The 23,419-nt window shown below is 37.5% G+C and overlaps 1 protein-coding gene across 9 annotated transcripts in view; it reads right to left on the bottom strand.

The window, feature by feature from the left end:
- RAPGEF2 (Rap guanine nucleotide exchange factor 2) overlaps window positions 1–23,419 on the bottom strand; it is a 181,132-nt gene that overhangs the window by 67,331 nt on the left and 90,382 nt on the right. For 2 of the 9 annotated variants that reach the window (XM_064652356.1, XM_064652354.1), the window contains exons 6-7: window positions 22,935–23,102; window positions 20,214–20,231 (exon numbers count right to left, since the gene is read on the bottom strand). In XM_064652356.1, coding sequence (XP_064508426.1) covers window positions 20,214–20,231; window positions 22,935–23,102 — 186 coding nt within the window. Of the gene's footprint in view, window positions 1–2,576; window positions 3,099–3,459; window positions 3,634–3,778; window positions 3,806–20,213; window positions 20,232–22,934; window positions 23,103–23,419 lie in introns of those variants that run through there. The other 7 variants (XM_064652357.1, XM_064652361.1, XM_064652353.1 and 4 more) reach the window with 5 other exon arrangements.

Here is a 23,419-nt window from a genome sequence, read left to right as displayed (position 1 = left end):
ACCTGGTCTAGTGGAAGGTGTCCCTGCCCACATGGCAGGGGAGTTGGAATTAGATGATCTTTAACATCCCTTCCAACCCAAACCATTCTAAGATTCCACGAATTACATGAAATCTGGTTAAGTAAGTACATTAAATAAAAGAACTAAGCAGAACTATTTTTGCAACAATCTAGCTTTCATTTCTCTGCCATCTTTCACCCAGAGCATACCTTTCCTCCCTGTTAAACAGATGACAACAGTTGTGTATCAAGAAACATCACCCACAGATCCACTTCACTTTCAGACAGGTATCTGTAGCTTCAAACTGCTTTAAACTCTTTCAATTTACGAAATATGAGGCATGTAAGACCAGTACAATTGATTGATGCCACTGATTTTATTTTTTATATTAAACAATATAGGAAATGCAAGAGAGTTTTTTTACTCTTCCTCTCTCCGTTTTCACCATGATTAACATAATGGTCAGTTTGCACACCATTTTCGCAGAACAGTAGATTTAAACCTTATACCTCATTCCCTGACTAAAATAGTGTGAAATTAAGATAACAGCATTAACTAAAACTAATTCACAGAACTTTGTGAAACCTTGCACAGGAGATTTTTGCATTCAGTTTTAGATTGTCCCAGCAAATCAAACCGTGGGGATGTCAGAGAAGTAATTAAGCCTCTTTCCTTGAAAAAAGATTGCGTCAGATATCAATAAAATATTTAGGATTCTGGGAACATAATAACATGAAAATAACTAGTTACCAGAAATAATGAATTCAAGTAAGTTTTCCATTTAGGCAAAGCAAGACAAAGTCTGTATACCTTGAAACTCCAAGCTTCCCTTCCCTCTCTACCAACAATTTCAGTTTCACTTTCAAGGGAAATAACATCTACCTGATGAACAAGCATGAAAAGTTTCATTGCCAAAATGGTGGTTTTTGTTGAGCTACATTGTGTACTAACAGTTTAAACTTCTATATAATCTCTAAACTATGTTTTTTGCTTATTGCAAAATCTGCAACTGCGTGCCAGCCCTATGTCAAAGCATGATTTCTTTCTCTTGCATAGATGGAGACATTTCTTAAGGTAAAATAACTTTTTGTAAAGCAATACCTTGACCTTTTCCATTTTACTACTCCTACATTTTGGTCCATCTCTGTGATTTAAGTAATTCAAAGTAATACAACTAAAATATGACAGCTTGTGCTAGTTTAATTTTTTCCTTTGTATATAAGCAGTTATTTCATATCACTTAGACTTGCTGTGTTACCCTAGTCAATCTAGAACTTTTCATCAACATTCTTTCGAGAGTAGAAAGATCAGGAAAAACCAATACACATGTAGCTTTCTCATTTTATTCCTATTTGCAAATTCAAGATATACTATTCTATTTCACCTTTTTCGGTACTTGAGTTTCAGAAGGAGATTTTTTTTTTCTTTTTTTTAGATTCAGTTCTAAATATCTCATGAACACCAAATGGTTTGGTAACATGAACTCCCTTATACTTAGAATGCAATTAAAAAGGGAAAGGAACAAAACAGTCTACAACAAGAAACTGTGATATGTTTGACACTTGCATAAGAAAAATCCACTGGACACATTCTGAAACATTGCTAGATTTCTTTCTGTATTTCTACACCATTAGAACTGAATTCTTGGAAAAAATGTTCCTCCTTCAAAAAGTTTCTGCTATCACCTCTTCCCAATATTTCCAATTCTTAGCTGTATATTCAGAACACACTGTACACATGCCCATGCACATTCTAACACAGAGTATGCACAGAACATATATATATATAAAAATATATTTTCAAGAAACAAATTGTAAGATTAAAATTATAGTGCGCCATATAAAATCCAGCATGAAGATTTAAACATTTTAACTGAGCAATAAGAATCTATAGATTCTTATAAAACTTACAGAACCTTTTTGTCATGCAAAACCTAAATTTCTAATTCCTGACACCTGAGGCCTTGTTAAATAATGTTTGCTCTTCTGCTTATGAATGCATTTTTCCCAAACAATAAACACAGGCAGCCTATGGGATTAAAGCATGACAAAGGTGTAGCTGACTCATGGGATCAATTAGAAAGCATCAGTACTTATGCCTTTTGTTCATTCCATGTTTTACTAACAGTTTCTGCAATTTCAGCATAAGTGTATCACAGATGTTAAACGCCATGCTACAAGGCAACAGTGCACTAGTACCATACACTAGACAGAATAAATCTATTCTTATCAACACCTACAATTATATCACTTGTTATACAGCTTACATATTTCTTTTAAGTTTTAACAAATGCATAGGGATTTTAACTGAATGCTCACAGCTTCCTGCCCAATGAAAGTATGTCAGCATTTTTTCAGTACATTTAACATTCAAAAAGAACCTACAGAGTTTCTAAGCTAAAAACAATTTTAAATACAGCCACCGACCCTAATGCCACAGGTACAGCTTTCCCTCCAAACCCGCTGTTAAATTCACAAGCAAGAAAGCCCATGAACAGGACGACAAGCAGTTTCAATCTCCATGCAGTTTGCCTGTGACAGGTTATTGATAGAACAAACAGAATTTGCAATACTTACTGAGTGTTTCTCCTGCTGGCCCATAACTCCATGGTTAGCCGGGATTGCAAGTGGTTTCATAATGAAGAAACATAAGCTGAACTGAATTTACACATCATGAACCAATTTCTTATGGATGGCAAGTCACCCTCTACAGCATTAAATTAAAAAGAGGCGGAGGGGGTGAAGCCAAGCTGGAGCTAAAAGTGTCACCACTGGTAAGCTCAAACCCCTCCTCGCACTTGTAGTGCAGAGCAGCAACCCGAATGACAGCGTTAGTCTCCATTTTTGTAACACTGAAAGTCTAAGCATGTCAGGATGTATAGAGCCTGATGAAACCCTACATATCCAGCATCCATTCAGAGGAAGAAAATCATTCCCTGAGCCTGAGGAATGGGAAGCTAAAAAAAAAAGGAGGAAAAAAAGCTAAAATGGCTGACTGCACAGAGGCTCCCTCAAAAAGGCTTAATACAGTATTATATTAGTCAGGGTGCAGGAATCAGCCTCCAGCACTCAGCCAAGCATTGTTAATACTCCTGTTTCATTTGCAATCACACACACTCACACATGCAGCCTCCCCCCCTCCCCACCACCACTACCCTCCACTCCCCCAAAATCAGGGCAGCGCACACGAATAGGGACCTCCTCCCCTGACTGCTAATGATGCTGACAGAGTAGTGACCAGTGATCTCTGTTCACTCAGCTAACCAAGTTTGCACAATTAATCTCAGCAGCATGACATTGATGGACATTTAATTTTATGATGCCTGTTCCTCGCAATCAAGACAAGCACTTCTACCACCCAAAGAGTCAGCAACTAAAATACAACACAATTACACACAAAAACCCAGAGAATCATGAGTCTGAATGCAATACGCCAATATAATTACGTTATTGTGCTTACTTTGGAAGACCATGGCTGCAGGCAGTTGGCATAGCAACGCACAAGGAAAGCCATTTCCTGGGTAGAAAGAATGCTTCCTTTTCTAAATAAAAAATTCCTCTTAGGATACAAACGGCATTGCTGCTTCCTGCAGAAAGCAAAGACACTGAAGTCTGTCTCTTAACCTGCACACAGGCACACACTCAATGCAGTTCGAGTGATGTAAGTGCATTTCTCTCTCTCTCTCTCTCTCCTCTCCCTCCCTCTCCTTTTATCCACCGAAATATCCGAGTTAAATGGAAGACACATTCCTTGAGGCTCGCCCCCTCCGATACTTAACTGTTTCACTCATTAAGGTAGAGATGGACAATGCAGATAAAACAGCAAGCTCCTGCCTGTGTCTGGTATCAGCCTCAGAAGATCAAGGCATCCCCAGAGGGGAGGGATCCGTTTGCTGCTGGCTCCTAAGAATATCACTGAAGTCAGGGTGGGAATGAGGACCCACGTTTACCTCGCCAAATCCTGAACTGAACACGACTTTTCAAGAAAACAATGCTAAAGCAGAGACATCACCTCCTTTCCACCCCCTGCAAAAGAGTGCTCCTGCAGAGGTGTAAACATTGTTATCACGTATTTATAAACAGTGCACTTGATGAGCTCTCTCAGATTTTCAGCAGCTTCGCTGCTACACAGGCCACAGACATCCATTCACGGGCTGTGGGAGGTAAATATCCAGAACCTTTTAACACACCATTTCATGTCTTTCTGAATACAGCGCCTGCTTCTCCTTGCACAGTGAATATAAAGTTTCCACTGAAAACACATGGGGATACAGGTTGTGGAAGAGATTGACACACATATGGCGTTTATAATTCTCCACTCAGACTGTAACTATGTCTTAAACTTAGAAATTTCCCCAGTCACTCCCATTTACACTACACCACTTCTCATATTATACAAGCAAAATCACACTGCAGAGGAGCCAAAATGAAACGCAATCAGGGACCATGCTCAAGCAATAAACAAACAGTTAGCACTATACAATGTACCTCTTGAGAGTCATGAGTTTGTACCACTTGACAGAGGACTGACCAAGCCAGGAACATAGTACTCTTCCATCAGGCTTCATCTTTAGTAAAGTTCTCTATAACACCTTCACAACACATTCTTTAAAAGCAGAGACCACCTGGCCTAAAAATAACTTCAAAGTTGTTGTTGTCTTTTTTTAACAAGGACAACAGAAGAAAAAAGACTTAACAGTTGTTACGCAGGTATAAATACACAGGGGAAAAAAATGGATACTACAGAACACTATGTCATAAAATCTGCAGCTGCCTTCCATCAAATTACATGTCCACTAATAATGAGTTTAGTTGATTATACATTGATTTCTTTCACTCCTGACAATGACTGCTAGTAAATGAAGCTATAAAAATTAGTGGAAATTAATTTTAGTAAAGCCAGAAAACACCCTGAAATATTCTAATCTTTTTTTTGCACAGTTATTCTATGAAAATTGTTTCATACACAGCACACATTTTAAATTGAATATGTTCACATTTATGAGAGTTTTATGACACTTGTACCCTTGGTCTTGTAGTATATTCTAAAAGATAGGTTATTCTTTAAATTATTCAATTACAACAATTAGTCTAGGATTTTAAAAAGTCTTTGCAATGTGCCACTGCAACTAACAGATGATTTTAAATTGCTAAATTATGCTTAAGCCTTGTAAAACAGTTTATTGGTGAGTACAATCAATTTTCTGATAAAGTGTTGATCAGAAGTAACAGAAGTTATGCATTCTAGGAAGCTATGGCAAACCCTCTCTAGTACAAAATTAAAAAATACTACTTGTTGACAAAGTAATTAAAAACCTCTTGAGTCTGATTCAGTGGCCTTGCAGTTAACACCATGAGCAGAATTTGAGTGTGGTACTTCATACTCATGTCAGGAAAAAAAAATTAAGTTCTGCCAAAAGTGAAATGTCTTCCCAGCACAGGAAGGCAGCACACCACTTTCTGAACTTCATCACACACATAACTATCAACATGCACCCCACTCAGTTGATATTTCCAACCAGAATCTAGTCCAGGTTTCTGTGACATAAGCCTTCAAGAGTAACATGAAAACACGACTGAATCCATTTCATATGAAACACTTTCTTACTACTTATGCTGGTCATTACTATACACCTTTACTCATCTGTTAGTAAATTAAGTCAGTACTTTGTACATATTGCAAAAATTTTTATCAACTTAACAAAGTCTAATTGATGTTCACATGCATCAAGACTGACAAAAACTTTGTGGTTTCCAAAATAGAAGAAAAGCTACTTTACATTCAAAATGTGAAAAGTGACATTTATGTAATTAGGTGAAGAAAACACCACTCACAAACAATTTGTAAGTCAAAACAATTTCAATAAATTAATGGTCAATTCCATTTCCCTACTCCTTCCTCCTCAATACCACCATTTCCAGGTAGAGTGGTGCAGTGTAATCATATGTACTGTCCATTATCAGTTCACAAAATAATTAGATACAAATTAAATTTCATAAAAAATAATTAAAGCAGAAGTACAGTGAATTGTTATAGGTTACAGGGAAGAATGAATGGTATTTTAATCAGTGTAAAACACCAGAACAATATATCCTGGAAAATTTCACAAACAAGTATAAATCACACTCATAGAATCAACTGAGTTGGAAAAGACCTCTGAGATCATCAAGTTCAACCCTTGATCCAACACTGCTGTGGTTACTAGACCATGGCACTAAGTGCCACATCCAGTCTCAGCTTAAAAACCTCCAGGGACAGTGAATCCAACACCTCCCTGGGCAGCCCATTCCAATGTCTGATTAACCTCTCTGTAAAAAGTTTTTTCCTAATATCCAACCTAAACCTCCCCTGGCGGAGCTTAAGAACGTGCCCTCTTGTCCTACTGCTGGTTGCCTGGGAGAAGAGACCAACCCCCACCTGGCTACGACCTCCTTTTAGGTAGTTGTAGAGAGTGATGAGGTCTCTCCTGAGCCTCCTCTTCTCCAGGCTAAACAACCCCAGCTCCCTCAGCCCCTCCTCATAGGACTTGTGTTCCAGTCCCTTCAGCAGCCTCGTTGCTCTTCTCTGGACCTGCTCCAGCACCTCAATGTCCTTCCTGAACTGAGGGGACCAGAACTGGACACAGTACTCCAGGTGTGGCCTCACCAGCGCTGAGTACAGGGGAAGAATCACTTCCCTGCTTCTGCTGGCCACACTGTTCCTGATCCAGGCCAGGATGCCATTAGCCCTCTTGGCCACCTGGGCACACTGCTGGCTCATGTTCAGCTGCTGTTAATCCAAACTCCCAGGTCCCTTTCTGCCTGGCTGCTCTCCAGCCACTCTGTCCCCATGGGGTTGTTGTGGCCAAAGTGCAGGACCCAGCACTTGGCCTGGTTGAACCTCATCTCGTTGGAATCAGACCATCTCTCCAGCTTGTCCAGGTCCCTCTGAAGAGCCCTCCTGCCTTCCAGCAGATCAACACGCCCCCCCAACTTGGTGTCATCTGCAAATTTGCTAATGGTACACTCGATCCCCTCATCCAGATCATCAATAAAGATATTAAACAGGACTGGGCCCAACACTGATCTCTGGGGGACACCACTAGTGACCAGTCGCCAACTGGATGCAGCTCCATTCACCACCACGCTCTGGGCCCGGCCCTCCAGCCAGTTCCTAACTCAGCAGAGAGTGCCCCTGTCCAAGCCGTGGGCTGCCAGCTTTTCCAGGAGTATGCTGCGGGAGATGGTGTCAAAGGCTTTGCTGAAGTCCAGATAGACACATCTGCAGCCTTCCCCTCATCCACCAGGCGGGTCACCTGATCATAAAAGGAGATGAGGTTGATCAGACAGGACCTGCCCTTCCTAAACCCGTGCTGACTGGCTCTGATCCCTTGTCCGTCCTGCAGGTGTTGTGTGATTGCACTTAGGATGATCTGCTTCATAACCTTGCCAGGCACTGAGGTCAGGCTGACAAGCCTGTAGTTTCCCAGGTCCTCCTTTTTGTGGATTGGCGTGACATTCACCAACTTCCAATCATCTGGGACCTCCCCAGCGAGCCAGAACTGTTGGTAAATGATGGAGAGTGGCTTGGTGAGCTCTTTCGCCAGCTCCCTCATCACCTTAGGATGGATCCCATACTTCATAAAAAACCTATGTGCAACTTTGGGTTCACGTGTTTTTCAAAACCCATGTAAGAACTCCTTGCTTAGACTTAAAAGTTTGAAAAAAAGCAAGACATTTTTGCAAACACTTCTACACTATTAAAGTGAGATGTTAATAAACCTGATGTGGAAAAATTGCACAAGTTGAGCTATCCCTGCTGCTTTCAAAATACTGTATTTATATAAAGAAATCTAGTATCTCTTTAGGAGTTCAAGACAAGAACATTGAAAAACCTTTCAAAGGTAGCTACAGATGTTTGGACATCCTTGGACTACCCATAGGTTTTGGGATTCATAAACAGTAGTTCTGAATTCAAGGTAAAAATTGGTAGAGATGTCAACAGCATGTATCATCTGACTGTAATGGCTCTCAAACATTTTACATTCTGGGACATAATCTCAAATGGATATTATTCTCCTAAGCAGTGTCAACAATGCTTGGAGTATTAAACCTTTTTAGGTTAATGACAAATGCTGCAATAACAGATTACCTCAATTCTTCAGTTTCAGGCAGTCATCTTAACTCACAACTATTTACAGGAGTACTTAATTTTTAATACAGATTACATACACAGACACCATCCTCCATTCTTTTCCCGAAGTACCTCAAAACCAGTAATTATCAGCACATTTTCCCCTTCCCCTTAAACACAAAGTGTCATTTCCTTCATGTTAAAAAACTTGGGCAAACACCAACAGTGCACTCTAAGGTCACCAAATTTACTGCCAGTCCATGACTCCAGTAGCTAGAAAAAACACTTACAGTGAAGGGACAATTACACAGATATTACACAGCTGTGTAGGTGGACTAACAGACAGCTAAATTAAAGAGTACAAGAATGGAGTACATAATTTTAGGAAAATAAGGCAGAACTGTCTTCTCTTTCCCCCACCCTTCTCACTTGGAAAGAAGTGGAGGCTTAAAACTTAAATTTAAGCTCAAGGCTATTGGACACAAAACTGTTAAGCTCCCAGGGGCATGTTCTGAATTTTATAATGCTGATGTTCTCTCCCTCCCATCAACCTTATGAGACATTGTTATTTAGCAATCTCATGCTCCCATCAGATTTAGAAACACCAACTGAAACCACTAAAAACCCAGAATAATAATTCATTCAAAATTCCATGATACATTTAAATGCCCCGTACAATATATAAGTCTTATTCTAATGTATTCAGACAAATTTACTGCCAACAATTTAAATCTCTGGCCACATGACTCAATTTCATGCAAGCAAGTTCATATTTATCAGCATAATGCAGACATGGGATGGTCTAGGAACACCTGTCCTATCGGTATTTTCTCAAGAACTTTGAGAACTTTAAATAAAACTGTTGAATAGAAGAAAATTACTAAATATGTTCTCCAAGGTACTAAAACACCACTTTGGCCAAAACACCCAGATAAAGTAATAGTATTCACCAAGTTATTTTCTTTATTCATAAAGCTGTGGCATTAACATCATTCTAGCCATGTTCACTGCACAACAGGCAACACCAAAGCAACAGTTACAATGCAGTAGTGTGTGCTGCTTTGGTAACACATTTACTAATGTTACAGATCATTTGAACAAATGCCCTTCTGTTGAGCTGCTGCTGCTGCAGATGAATCTATAATCCGGATCTTTAAAATAATGACAAGCCCAGAGCAGTCAGGCTGGTGCCTCAGCTGGGTGGATGTGCCATAGACTGCCAATCATCCCTTTGACAGCAGACTCATTTGTCACCTTCTGCGCTTAGCTCCGTTTTCAGTACAGCAAACTGTTTGCATGCCATCCATCTTAAAATGGGAGCAAGTTGTAGCATTCATCTAAAATAGTTGCCAGTGAGTTCTCTTATGTACGACAATTATGTTGAAACAGACATGAAGAAAACCTATTACTGATAGATACTCATCCCAAATGTGACAAGATGTCCCATTTCCAGAATATCTAAATTAGCTTACGAAACTGACTTGAGCAAAGGCTCACCACAGTACCAGAGCACAAACTTTTCTCTGGACTCCATATTTATTTATGCTTTAAATCTAACAATGTTTTTAGGAAGAAAAAACGAAAAAAGAAAAAGATAACTGTATCTTTTGTGTTCCTGCAACACTTATAAGGTCTTGCATAGCATATTTTACAGGCTAGATCAAAATCATATATAATATGTACGTTTGTGAAGTCATTTTATGTGATGTGGTTTTTACACAAAGCAAAGCATTTTTACTTACACAAACAAACTTTAATGCATATTAACATGGCTTTAAAACCATAAATTATCATTATTAAATGTTAAAAATTAGACATTGAAATTTGAGGTATTAATGACTTCAATTTGCAGAATGGTCCCAGATTAGTTTCATTGTCTTAATAGTTTCAGTACTTCAGCAGTGGAAAAAATGCATTCTGTGAGGATAGATGGAAGTTTTTCCCAACACTCACAAAATTTTCTCACTTTGGTGTAAGGACAAGATTTAATGTGTGTGTTAATTAAATTGGAGAACATGCAGAAGTGCTTTCTGTTTTTAAACTGTGAAAAAAACACAAGAAAATAAAAAAGCAAACACATTTGTAAGGTCAAGAATCATGATATCAGGCATTCAGGACAAGCAAGTTCTCTTTATCACATCCAAACAACACTTTGTCATCCATACCTGCTGGGGACAAGGTTTACTACTGAGATACAAATCAGCCAACTATCTTGGAGGAAAAACAAACAGAAAAATTGCCCACAAAAAACCTCACATATCATTGTGCCCATACCAATTTCACAGCAGGAATCCAGGGACACAAGTTCTTCCCTCATGTGAGGCAACCCTAAGATTTCGCATTTTTTGCTGTGTAATAGTGTAGGAAAACTTCATGGAAGCTGGATAAACGTATACCTCTTTCATGTGTGTCCTACTACTGCACTGTTAAAATGTAAGAATAAAACTCAGGGACTTTTCTGAGGTTAATCAACCATACAAATTCTATGTTGTTATGGTCATTAGTACCACCATTGAAACCACTGTTCCTGAAATATGCTGACATGTTTGAATCACAAGGATGATAGTTCTGGCACAGAACTGAACATATCTGAGACCAGCCCAGGCAGGGGAATAATTATTTAATGTTTCAATGTGAAATATTAATGAATTAAAAACAAACATCTTTTTCAATCTTCTATAAATGCTAGCTGGTCTTCTGTTGGGTTTTGTTGTTTATTCATTGGGTGACTTCAGTGGTAGTGGAGGGGCAATATTTCTGTTCTAAGCTAACATGATATGGTTTCTAAGAGTTATCCTTGAACTCACTTAGAAGCTTTAAGGGAGAATCTGAAATTCTCATCATTGTGTTCAAGGTGCAGACATAGAGGGGACCAGCAGAAAACCACCATAGGTTTTTCAGTGCCCCACATAATGGTGGAAATTATGTGTCTTTTTTATACCTTATCTGTTGTTAAGTCCTTTCTGCCATCTGCTTTAATGTTTACTTGGACATCTCCTAGAGCAACTTATTATTTATCTCTCGTGTTATGAGGAAGTTTAATTTCGAAAGGGCTGGTAGTTGTTACAGAAAATTTTCATTCACTTCAATTATCTGTTGGAAGGAAATAACTTGTGCTTTTGTCTCCAGTCACAGTCGCATGCAAGGAGACTCTCCAAAGAGCCTACTCCAGGGGTTTCCAATTAAAATCAACACTGAAGACAGTTTACCAGCGAAAGATCATTTTCTTTTGGGAGAACTCTCTTCTCGTGCCCCTGCATATCCTCTCTTGTGTAATGCACAATACACTAACGTATCCTGAAAGCTTTGTGTAGGGCCTCTGGCAACTGTACAGAAATAATTTATCCAGACTTTTCATTTTTATAAGTAACAAACCCCATGCAATTTCAGTTGCCCTTTATTTTAAAAATAATTATCAAGCAAAATGAGCCAATTTGCTTTTATATAGGAAAAAAGTCAAATCATGATATTATATCCTTAAAATAAAGAGAACCTAACATAAAATTCTAAGAAATGCCTTTCTCTCTCCTCTTCCCAAATCAATCAGGAAGCCAACTACCACCACCTGATGGACATCCCATTTTGCAAATGTTTTACACTTTTTCCTTGCAATTACAAGATCAGTTACCTAGATACAGAAGTGCTAAATAAAAATAGGTAGAAGTGCAGCTACCAGATTGACTCTCCCTGACAATTTGGTTCTACACTATTTTATATTCCAAGATTGGTGTCAGAATGCTTACCTTTAAGATGGCCTTTTGTGCACCACAGATCATTTGAAGACTTTAAAATTAGTTAGCTGCAGGCCTTTACATTCATCAAATTACAGTGGTCAAGAGTAATACAGAGAATGTAATTTAGAAGTGAAAGGAAGGAAAAGCAAAATATTTTACATTTTAGCATATGCACACACACATAAAATAATTCAAAACAGAGTGAGAGCACAAATGGGTAGTTTTTATGTCAGCCACATCAACAATACATGTAACACCTGCCAGTTGTTTCAGATACATGTCAAAACTTTACTGTCTGAAAATTCAGAATTAAGACTAACCACTCAAACCCAAAGCCCAGCTCCCAATACTCATTTGTGGTGGGGAAAAAAAATGGTTTTCCCCCTGGAGTTAAAAAAATGGTAACCCCCGAGGGGGTGGTGTCTTGATGTTGACCCAATCAGCGCCCCTGCAAAATTTAAACATATCACACTAGACCAGAAAAGAAGGATGATGATGTAGTTGGAGGAGAAGTAGCCATGTTCTGAAGCCACGAGGAGAGAGAGAGAGAGGGGCCAGGAGCCCCGCTGGGGGCCACAGCCCCCCAGCCCCCTGACTGGGGTTGCAGAAACTTGGAAACAGTGTAAAACTGGACCGAGCTCTGTAACTAAGAGCTGGGGGAAGTTTCCTTGCTGTGAGTGGACAGCCAGAGATACTGAAAGCAGCGGCGGAGCAGCAGTGAACAGAAGGCCAAGAAGATAAGAAACAAGCAGCAAAGATGGTATGCAGCTAAGCAGAGAGACACAGAGATGTCTGATGGAGAGAGAGAGAGAAAGAAAGCTCAACAGAGACAGTTTTGGTGTAAGAATCAAAACCCCTTTGAGACCCCTCCTAGGAGGAGGGGGTGGACTCCTACTTGAGGGGAGTCTTGCAATGCAGCAGCACCAGAGAGAGGAGCTGAGAAGCTCAAGACATCCTAGAAGCTGGACCAGGACGTCCGGACGGAATGCGGGGGAAGTGGCCTTGTTCCGCGCTCCCGCTGCTGCCAGGCTGGCAGTTTCGAGACAGAGCAGAGGAGCTCTGATAGAACACTTAGGGCAAAGACAGAACTGAAAGCTGCCCTAAACGTTCTGACTCAGGGGGAGCTTAAATCCCCTGCGGAAGGGACTGTCACAAAGAATCCTGCACTTCATGATATGACGTGGTGAAGTGAACCCTTGTCCCGGTTATCGCAGTCCACGGGGGAGAGAGACCTTCACTTGGAGTCGAAAGGCTGAGAGGGGTGAGAGGAGACCCCTTTGTGTGTAATGGAGAGAGAGATCCAGCTACAACTCCAGCTACGACTTCTGCATTGGAGAGGAGAGACACTGCTGCCCTGAAAGTGGAAAGGATCTTTCCTTCTTCCCTTCTGGACTTTTATTGGAGGGAGAGGAGATTTGATCCAATGTAAATATTGCTTTATCATAGGAGAGATAGTTAGGATTATGTATATAAATGTATTATAATATTTTTTTGTGTAATAATTGTAATATAATTCCCTTTCCCCCATACTGAGTCTTGTGTTGTGTCTGGAAAACCCCCTCACACTGGAGTGAGTTGTGGGAGGGGGGCGCTTGGACTCAGAAACTGGATTTTTGGGGGTCTCAAACCACGACACCATTACTCACACAACAGAATACTAACACTTTAGCTACACTTAACATAAAACAAGAGAAGTTTTTTTTCATCAAACAAAACAAAAAAAAACCAACAAAAAAATCCCCAACAACAACAAAAACAAACAAACAAAAAAAGGTGAAGGAGAGGTAAAGAACTTACACACAAAACCTTGTGTGTACTCTGCTTTACTTAGGACTTGTTAGCTCTCCTGAACTGAACTGTCACCTAACAAAAGATGCAAGCATGGATAATAGCATTTACACTCAGCAGGATGTAGCCAGGGCACTGTAATACACACATCTACTCAATTCAGTAAAAAAGGGTTTACACATCACGCACTGGATGTGCTCCAGCACCTCAATGTCCTCTTTGTAGCGAGAGACCCAAAACAGAACACAGAATTTGAGGTGTGGCCTCACCAGTGCCCAGTACAGGGGAATGATCACTGCCCTGATCCTGCTGGCAACACTATTTCTGATACAAGTCAGGATGCCATTGGCCTTCTTGAAACTTGGACATTTTATTTTTCCCATGTTTCAATTCTGCACATACTTTGTTAGTTGCTCAGGATATTTTAACTACTAAATTTTTTAGCTTTTTAGAGCTTTGAAAGTCACTCAGCAAACTGATAATCTGAAATTAGTCAAGTCAAATACAAGGCATTATTAAAAGTACTCAGAAACAGAACCTTTTCTGGAAAGACTGACACCTAATACTAATAATTTTATCTTGAAGTCACTATGTAAAGCTCAGCTCACATAGCAGTGGCTCAGATGCTCAGGAAAAGAAATTGCTTGACAGCTTCTTTCCATCCTTTAGTGGGTAAATATCCACATTAGGACTATCACTCATGATGTCTGTCTGTATACAAATACCAGACTTGAAAGGATCTGTATTTGGTATTCTACAAATATAATGCATAGGTAGATCCCATTTCCCCATATGTACTTTATATGCAGACATTGTTCCTACCTGAACAACCTTATCCTAAGGAGAATATTCCTTTTAAAAATATTTAAGAACACACATATACGTTAGTTTTTATAATTTTCCTCAGCTCTAATCAAGTTTAAGTGGTGGAAAAATCAACATTTGTATTTAGTTACATTATGCACTGATCAGTTTAGAAAAGCTATGAAAAATCAATTTTTGTGCTGCATGAACAACTTTCTGCTTTGACAACAAACCTCATATTTAGTTTTATAATCTACATCTCAGACAAACAACCTTTTATATAATATAAAGTCAGTAACAGCAATAAAAGCATGCTACTCTGGAAAACCTATGCTATTATTAACCAAAATTTCACGTATGTGGTCATAAAGTACTGGCAACTTTACAAGCTGTAAATAGGACCTAGTGTCATTAATGTGTCTAAAAAAAAGAAAGAAATATTACTGACAGTTCAGTTGCAGAAAATACTGCATAGCTTCAATGTTTCTCTGAGTTTTCAAATCTAATCACAATTACAAATCCAGTTATGACATCAATGTGAACCCTTCCAAAGGGAATGGAAGAACAGTAAATCCCAATGGATCTAAGAGTTCTGCAGCAAGGATGATGTAATATATAAAAATAGACAACTCTGACAGAAGCTGCAAGTTGAGTAAATAACACACTGCATGTCATTAATTTTGCATTAGCTTGCCAGTAGTCATTACTAGAAGGATGATGAACTAACAATTTTGTTTTGCTTCAGGTGCTACACAAAATAAAACTATAGCATTGCTCATATATTAACAAGAATACACAACATATAATTTGAAACAATAATAGTCCCTTAGAGCATGGATGAAGGAAGGAAGCTGTGCAGCTAAAAAGGTTGTGCTTTGCCATAAGACACAGAACACAGGGATGGGAATTACTTATTGTCCTTACAGCATTACCAGTGGATGTTCTCATAAAGAAACATTCAACTTCCATACAAAAAAATGGTTAATGGGAACCATCCAAATCATCTGAGACATTTCACATTTCAGATAAAATTACCCCACAATTTTTGTAGTGTCTCACTTCAAAATACACCTACATATATAACACAGTCACACACTTCAGGAATTAATGGTACTAGATGTGTTCAAATACTACAAATACAGTAATTTTGCATTACTTCCTAGTATGATGTACACATTGACTTCACTCCAAATCAGGAGTAGATTATCACCATCGCAGAATAATTTGTGTGTTTTTGAAATTGCACACTGAATTTTGTAGATGAAAAGCAACTAAACAAATATCCGTCTGGTAAAAGGACACTTGCACTTGGTAATGTTAAGAACTAGGCCCTTTCTTTCATTAATGGAACAATCAATACAGTATATTTTATTTTCACGATAAACATTAGAAATATTAAATAAATTATTTTATACTATTTTGTTATTAATAGAGACAAATTTGTTTGAGCAAACAAGCACACATTAATGATGCTAACATGTTTAAAACACCTTTGCATACCATGCTACTTCCCATCAGCAGTACACTGCAAATTTAGGTATGCATACAATTATGTTTTGAATTGCCATTTTTCTCTTGACATTACTTAAATTAATTTGTTTTATAACAAAGAACAGAATGAGTTCAATTTGATTTTTATTTAAGTCAGGTAACCTTTTTGCTTTGATTTTGCATAAGGCACACAGCAGAATCTACTCAACTTCCTTCCTCCTTGCTCTTCACATTCTTCCTCTATCTTGAGGAAACTCAGTTACCAGCAAGTTCAAAAATTGAATCTATTTAAATTGATTCAGCTGCCATAACTCATATGAGCCTCTAAAGCCAAAACCTTCAAACATCCTGTGCTCCAAACATTTCTGACGACCAAGCGTACCTGACCTCAGTAGTTTGTTTCTCTGTGCATTTTTTGCCTTAGTAAACAGACTTGGTAAATGTAATACTTCCAAGGTCAAGGATGCTTAGAAAATTGTTTTTCCCTCCAACCTTTCCATATCCTTTATACCTTTTTACAAAGTCAAGCTTTCAATGCGTCCACACCTCCTTGTTCGCTGCCCTATCAAATAATTTTCTTAGATGTGGTTTGATTTTTTTTACTAAAAGAAAGTTCTTCTTGTTAATGTGGATACTCATGACTGAGTCTGTTCTTTGCTTTTTGTTTTATTAAGTGATCTTGTATTGGAATGAAAGTTCTAGATGATCCCAAAAATCATCAGGAACATTAAAAGCTGCAGCTATTTACAGGCTTAAAAGACTGACAGCGTTCCTTTAAACTGATTTCTTGTGACTGGGTATCTGACAACTGTTCCTACTGATTCAAACTAAAACAACTGAAATTCTACATGTAATAAATATGACTAAGTACACTATTACATTGGCATCAATGTACTATTGAACTTATTATCAATTTATAATGCCCTAAAAAGAAAACACTATATCAAACTACTGTAAAGACCATATTCTTGAGAAGCAAGCACGAATAAGGTATTTCATGATCATATGTAGTGTGGACCATGGAAAGACATCCAGCAGTATGTATTTTACAACATGCAACATAAAAAACCATGCAGAGAAGCAATGGTATTAGGCTATTTTTTAACATTAAGCCTCATCCCAAATTATACTGGACATCTGTAAACAAGGGGTAAAATTGAATCAGCTTTTTTGAATTCTCTACTATGTTAACCACCAAAAAACACTGCTTGTCATTTTGGAAACTTCCACATGACTTCAGCAGCCAAACACAGTGAAGAAAGGGAAACAAACACAGTTTTGCATCAAATTCAGGCAGAAAAACTTAAAATTCATGAGTTTTTAAATCCTTCCTAAATGTGACATGATACACAGTAGCTTTGTAATGTAATTTTGCAGACAAAGGAAAAGGCAAATTTGTTTCATAGAACAATCTGAACATAAATTTTCAACCCAGGAACTTTAGACTCTTGGCAGACAATATGAATCCAAATGGTATCAGTAAAAAAGGTTACTTTGTCAATGCTTTGCACTATTAATTTTAAAAGAAGATAGGGGCAGGAAGTTTTCTGCAATTTGCTACTAAATGAGCAGGCTCTAATATTTTTTTAAAATAACACACATCAAAAAAAAAAGCTAGGAAAACCCTTACACTTCTTTCTTCAGGGAGTCATGGCTGCAGACAAGACTTGACTCAGTAACATTAGACATGGTTTCATTTCCAGACCTCTTCTCATTTACATTTTCAGTCAACTCCTTCAAATAAAATCCAGAAGGAAGACTTGTCTGCCCTAAACACATCTCACGACAGCTGTCTCAAAACAGTGCATGAGGATAAAATTGTTACATCCTTGTAACTGGAGTGGAAGCCAGGGTTATTGATGGCTCCATGCCTACCACTCTTTTCTTTCCGACACCAGATAAACGGATTGTCACCTCACGTGAATCTCAAGCTGAATGGGATAAGAAAGGCTACTAAAGGCAGAGATCCCTTTTGCAGGGATTTCAGCAGCTGGCTTTAGCAAGCCTGGCTGAGAATGCACTAGCAGCAAATTTCATAAGCCTGTTAACTAATTCAAATCTAGACAGATTATCACAGAGTAAAACACCACACATAATCCTACTGTTCAGTGCTCTCTGCAGGTGCTTCAGCATTATACTTGCAGGCCTACCTGCGTATCTTTAACTATACACCAGTAAAGCTTTGATACTTTGCCTTTAGCAAAGTAAAGGCTACAGTACAGACTAAAGCCCACATCACAGTTTACATACGAAGTTTAGACAGACATAGACTATCACAAACCAGGGAGTTACAAATTACTACTCTATACCACTGAAGAACAGCATCTTATTTTGGACAAAGTTATTTTTCCTTTATGAACTTGTATTAATTTACACTGAATATGTCATGCATTATATACAGAATAACCAGCTTAGCAATGCTCAGACCGAGCATGACTAATTTTTCACAGATGTACTGAAGCAGCCACAAAGTTTACTGGCAGTAAGATATTACAAGGAAATCTGCCCTTTTTTAAATTCACTCCTCAGATGACTATTTAATTTTAAAGTTTTAAAATCAAAACAAAACAAACAACAAACAGTCTAAAGGCAGAAAAAAAGCCTTGTAGGTCTTCAGGAGAATGGGTCCACACTCGATTCAGTCAAGTTGCTTTAAACAAGGGCTTTGTATGAAAAAATGAAGTAGCCTGAAGTAAAGATACACACAGAAATAAAATCCACACTCAGAAGTTAAAACCCAGTTTCTACTATTAAGTAAGGAGGTGTTAATACTAATCTAGTTAAAGACAATTTCTCACACTTAAGAAGCACAACGAAAAATTTTCTAGATTCAAGTGAGAGCAACTCAAACTCGCCAGTATTTTTTTCTTTCCTGAAAAAGAACTGATAAATTTTACCAAACTACAAAAGGTGGTAAAAAGGATGCAATTTTATCAGGCTGATAAAACACATTTTTATTTCCATATACTATGAAGTTTCTTTTTCCTTACCCTAGAAATCAGCAATGCTTGTTCCAAAAGTAACATGCCTAAATATGATATTCAACATCAGATTTCACTTCAAATGATCCTTCAAACATTACAGTAAGTTATTAAAACACTATGAAGTATTTCAAATGCCTATCATAATCTAAGTAGTACAATATCACTCCTAAACACAGTATTTCACTAACCATAGGTTACTTCAGATCGTGCCACTGAAAAACTGGGGAGCACCGATGGTAATATACATATTGAAGAAAGAGCAAATTTCAGCCTAGAAATCACTCGTCTATGATACTGGAAACATATTGAAATTTGAACTCTCTTAAGTGTTTTAGATAAAGGAATTTGACAATGTGACACAGGAGGACATTTTAAATTAAACACATTTCCTAATAAAATAGCAGAAGAATTGACCAAAGCAATGTTTGAGGAAAGGGAGAATTTTTAAGCTAAAAAGTAGTTTTAATTTGCTTTCAGCTCTATCACAAGAGATTTCTCAAGCATAACAGTGGGGACATTTAACAGTTTGACAAGACACATTCTTATCAAACATTGCGTTTAATGGATGCTCACTATTTATTCACTTTGGCATTGACAAATGCAACTGCAAATGCCAGTTAAGTTTAAAAGATGCCACTCAGATCTTCATATTACTTTGAGTGTATTTGAGGTCTGATATAAGGAAAAGCTTCTATATTTTGTTTGGTTTGGTACCATTCCAAGATGCTTGATTTATTCAGGCACATTCTTCTCCCTAGCTTGGCAAGGCCGTCTTTCAAATAATAGCCATTTTTGCATACTTTGCTAGGAGTCTACAAAATCCAGTCTCTTCTTACTGAGTCAGTACACATCAGAATGGAAGACAAGCAAGAAAAACCATGACAAATCCTTTTTGTTGCTTCTTTAGTGCTCATCTTGTCACACTCCATTTCCCTCTACTGACATACTAAAGTGTTATGGGAGCCAATTTTTTAAGTCCTCTGTGTCATGAAAGAGATACTTAAGTAAAATGTCTGTCAAACACTAAATATTTTATATATACCCTTTGCTTATACTTCTCATTTCCTACAAATCACAGGACATCAAAGCAAGGAAGGGTCGATCAAGCTGGGCAAGAGACATCGTGCTGTCAGTAAATTTCGTGTTTACATTTGTATTTTTATATGATAGTGAGATTGCTGAACTAACAAAGCAAAGGCTATGAGGCAATTTTAGTCATAACGTAGCATCAGTATTATGATACCACACTGCAAACCCACAAGTAAATTGTTAGTGGACCATACACAGTAAGTTACAATACCTGAGGTTTAGTGCATTCCTGTGAGCCAAAATGAAATGAATGCCATATAGGAGGAAAGGAAAAGATGAACATTATCAGACATGCCATAGTACATTCCACCACTATGAAGATAATGTTAAAATTCTGTTAAAGAGGGTCCACCATCCTCCACATGTTGTTTCTATTGCAGAAAGCCATGCCACAACTGAGAGCACTGCATTTCATTTTTAATTCTTGGAAAGCACAGCCATGCATCTGCATTTAAGATCTACATTTTGCTCTATGTTTTCATGAAGATATAGAAAACTTTCTTCAGAAAATACTGTTTGAAATTTCTGAAGAAAAGCATTCAGAGATTACTGCAAATAAAGCATAATAATTTATCAGCAATAAAAATAATAATTCCACATGCCAACTATGGATTTAGGGTAAAACAAAATATAAGAAAATTATACATTGTGAAGACTTTGAGGATGCTATCAAAATGGCTTTATTACTTTGAATCTTATGTACATAACACCTACACTAGAACACACCCACATGGAAGAGCAAACCTGAAAACAAATGCATCATATTAAGCCTCTTTCAATTTGACTTTAACACATTATTTACTACAATATCTGAACCTCTGGTTTTTTTAAAATACTTCTTTCTTTATTTATCCAAAATTAAGAAGTAGTAACAAAGATGACACCCTGACAGATGTTGGTGAAAGAATGTATAGGCAATAAGTCCACAGGATATGTGCTATGTTTCAAATTACTATGTGTTTCGAAAAAAATCCTGCTTTTCTCAGTCAATTTTTCAAGAAATTAAGACCAAAAAAAAAAAAAAAAGGTCAAGGGACATAAAATAGGAATGGAGAAAAATCAATGTAGCCTGTAAATGTATGGATAAAACAACAGAAATAACATTGCTAGTAGAAGTGAATGAGAGAATAACGTCTACAAGATCACCAAATACTGTAAAAATAGGAGGAAATGGACCAGCGTGAAGAGTCTTGACTACATTTTAAAACTCATTTGAGCTTATTTGACTCAATTTGCTTTGAAAAAAAATAATAAGCTCGGTCATATGCATCATATTACACTTTGAAAAGCAACATTTGACTGTAACTGCTGAAAATTTTAGAGTTTATTTGGCAATCTCTTCCAACTCAACATGAAATCTTGCTCACAATGAATTTCCAAACACATACACAAAGCCATTATGAACTTGCACAACAGAATGGCACATGATGGACTTTTGCTCTTAGTACCAGTTAAGCTTACAAAAACTCATCAGGCGTACCTAAAGTGAAATTTATACAACAGGCAAGCTCCTGTGAATGCAAATGGCACTGTGTAATCTAAACACTGCCCTTCTAGAGGTAGGTACAGATCACACTACAACTGCTTGCTAAGCACAATGTACACATCTAAATAATATGGCCAAAAGCAATTCTTCCTGTAACTCCTATAAAGTACAATACCACTATTTTTTTTTTTTGCAAAAACAGGTCAGTAAAATGTTTTATCTTCAAACCAATTGAACTGGCTTAATCCATATTAAATTTGGAGGCAATTAAAACTGCACTGAAAATTAAACCACTAAAAGCTGTTGTATAAACAAAACCAAATTGTTGGCATAAAATGTAATTATTCAACTCATGAAGAAAAGCCTGTATAATTAGCAGATGTAATCAAACATCTACACGCTTACAGACACACATTGAATATACAGTGAACTGGCAAACAAGTCAAGGAATAAGGATGAAGGAAAAACTGAAAACGCCTACAACTGCCCTGTATCAAAGACAGTATTTTAAAAACTGAAGTATTTAAAAACTAAAGCTCTAATGCTACAAATTTATATGTATATGGTTACATTGTGAAAAATTCAGCCCAATGAACTCAATGAGATTAAATATGCACAAATTTATTTATGCCCATGCCTTTATGGTTCTAGCAGATTTAGAGCCTTAAAGAAATAAATAATAGCCAAAGACAAACAGCTTTTCCAGTATTTTCCTCACAGTTGAAATCAATACCAAGCAAACATATTAATCTAATAGAGCTTTTCTCAGTTTAAAACCCATGTAAAAATTTTATAGAATAAGTTTTAATTATTAGTTTATTTTCATCTCAAGAGAAAGTCTGGAAACTTTCAACATGTACAGATTTCCCCCCCCCCAAAAAAAAAGCAATCAAGTAAAATGACCAAATTATTTCTTTGATGACAGGCCAACTCTGTAGCTCACTAAAACCCAAGTATAAAGGGCTGACACCAGCATAAGTTAATTTAAATTTAACATTTAAGTTCTGGATACCAAAAAGAAATGAGAGATCTAATCAAAGAATTTGGTGTACTGCAATGCAGCACAGCCCTTTTCAGGCAACACCTGTTATCATATACAATGAGTGCTTCACTAACTGACCTTTTAACATAGTACATTAAACTAATGCTACTGTAACTTAAGAGAAAAAGGAAATGAGAACAGAATTGCTTTCACAGTTTCCCATAATGACTGGAAAAAACAATACATGACATTCACGGTCAGAAACACACGTTCACCTCTGAACTAAGATGCAAGCTGCACACATGTTCATTACTGATGGAGCCAAACTCACATTATTTTAAGGGGAAAGCTCCCTACAGAAGCACACTTTAAAGATACCAGCAAGTTTAGCCATTTTGATTGTGTTATTTTCAGTAATTTTCATGTTTCTGTTCTTTTGTGAACAATAAATACAGATAGCTTACCGTATGGTAACCCCTAGGTAGAGGTGGCTTCCCCACAGGATAAGGGTCAACAGTATCAATAATTGTTTGTCGTTCCCCTTTCTGGTTGATTTTCCTAAACCTTCTTCGAGACTGCCTGTGAGATGCTTGACGCTGAAAATATGCCTCGCTTTCTTCCATATAATCAACCTACAATAGATGCAAGAGAGGGTGTCATTTTCCACAAAAAATAAAAATGTTTCTTGTTTGAAACAACAAATCCTACTTCCAAAAAACAGCAGCTAGTTTTGAATTTCCTGCATTTTCAGCACTAAGAGTGAAACCACTACTAAAAAAAAATAAATATATCAACATGAGTATGAACAGCATCACTGAGCATGAACACTTTTCTAAAAGGGCAGAAGAAAAATTCTCCCTTTCTCACCCTCTTCTTACACTTGCACAAATACAAACATTTCACCACTCAATATATTGCAGAAAGAAAACTGGTACACCATTAATATTGT

The sequence above is a fragment of the Pseudopipra pipra genome, chromosome 4 (assembly GCF_036250125.1).
Source record: "Pseudopipra pipra isolate bDixPip1 chromosome 4, bDixPip1.hap1, whole genome shotgun sequence".
Classification (NCBI taxonomy): Eukaryota; Metazoa; Chordata; class Aves; order Passeriformes; family Pipridae; genus Pseudopipra; species Pseudopipra pipra.
Note: the sequence above shows the minus strand (reverse complement) of the source record. Positions and strands in the feature narration are given on the sequence as shown.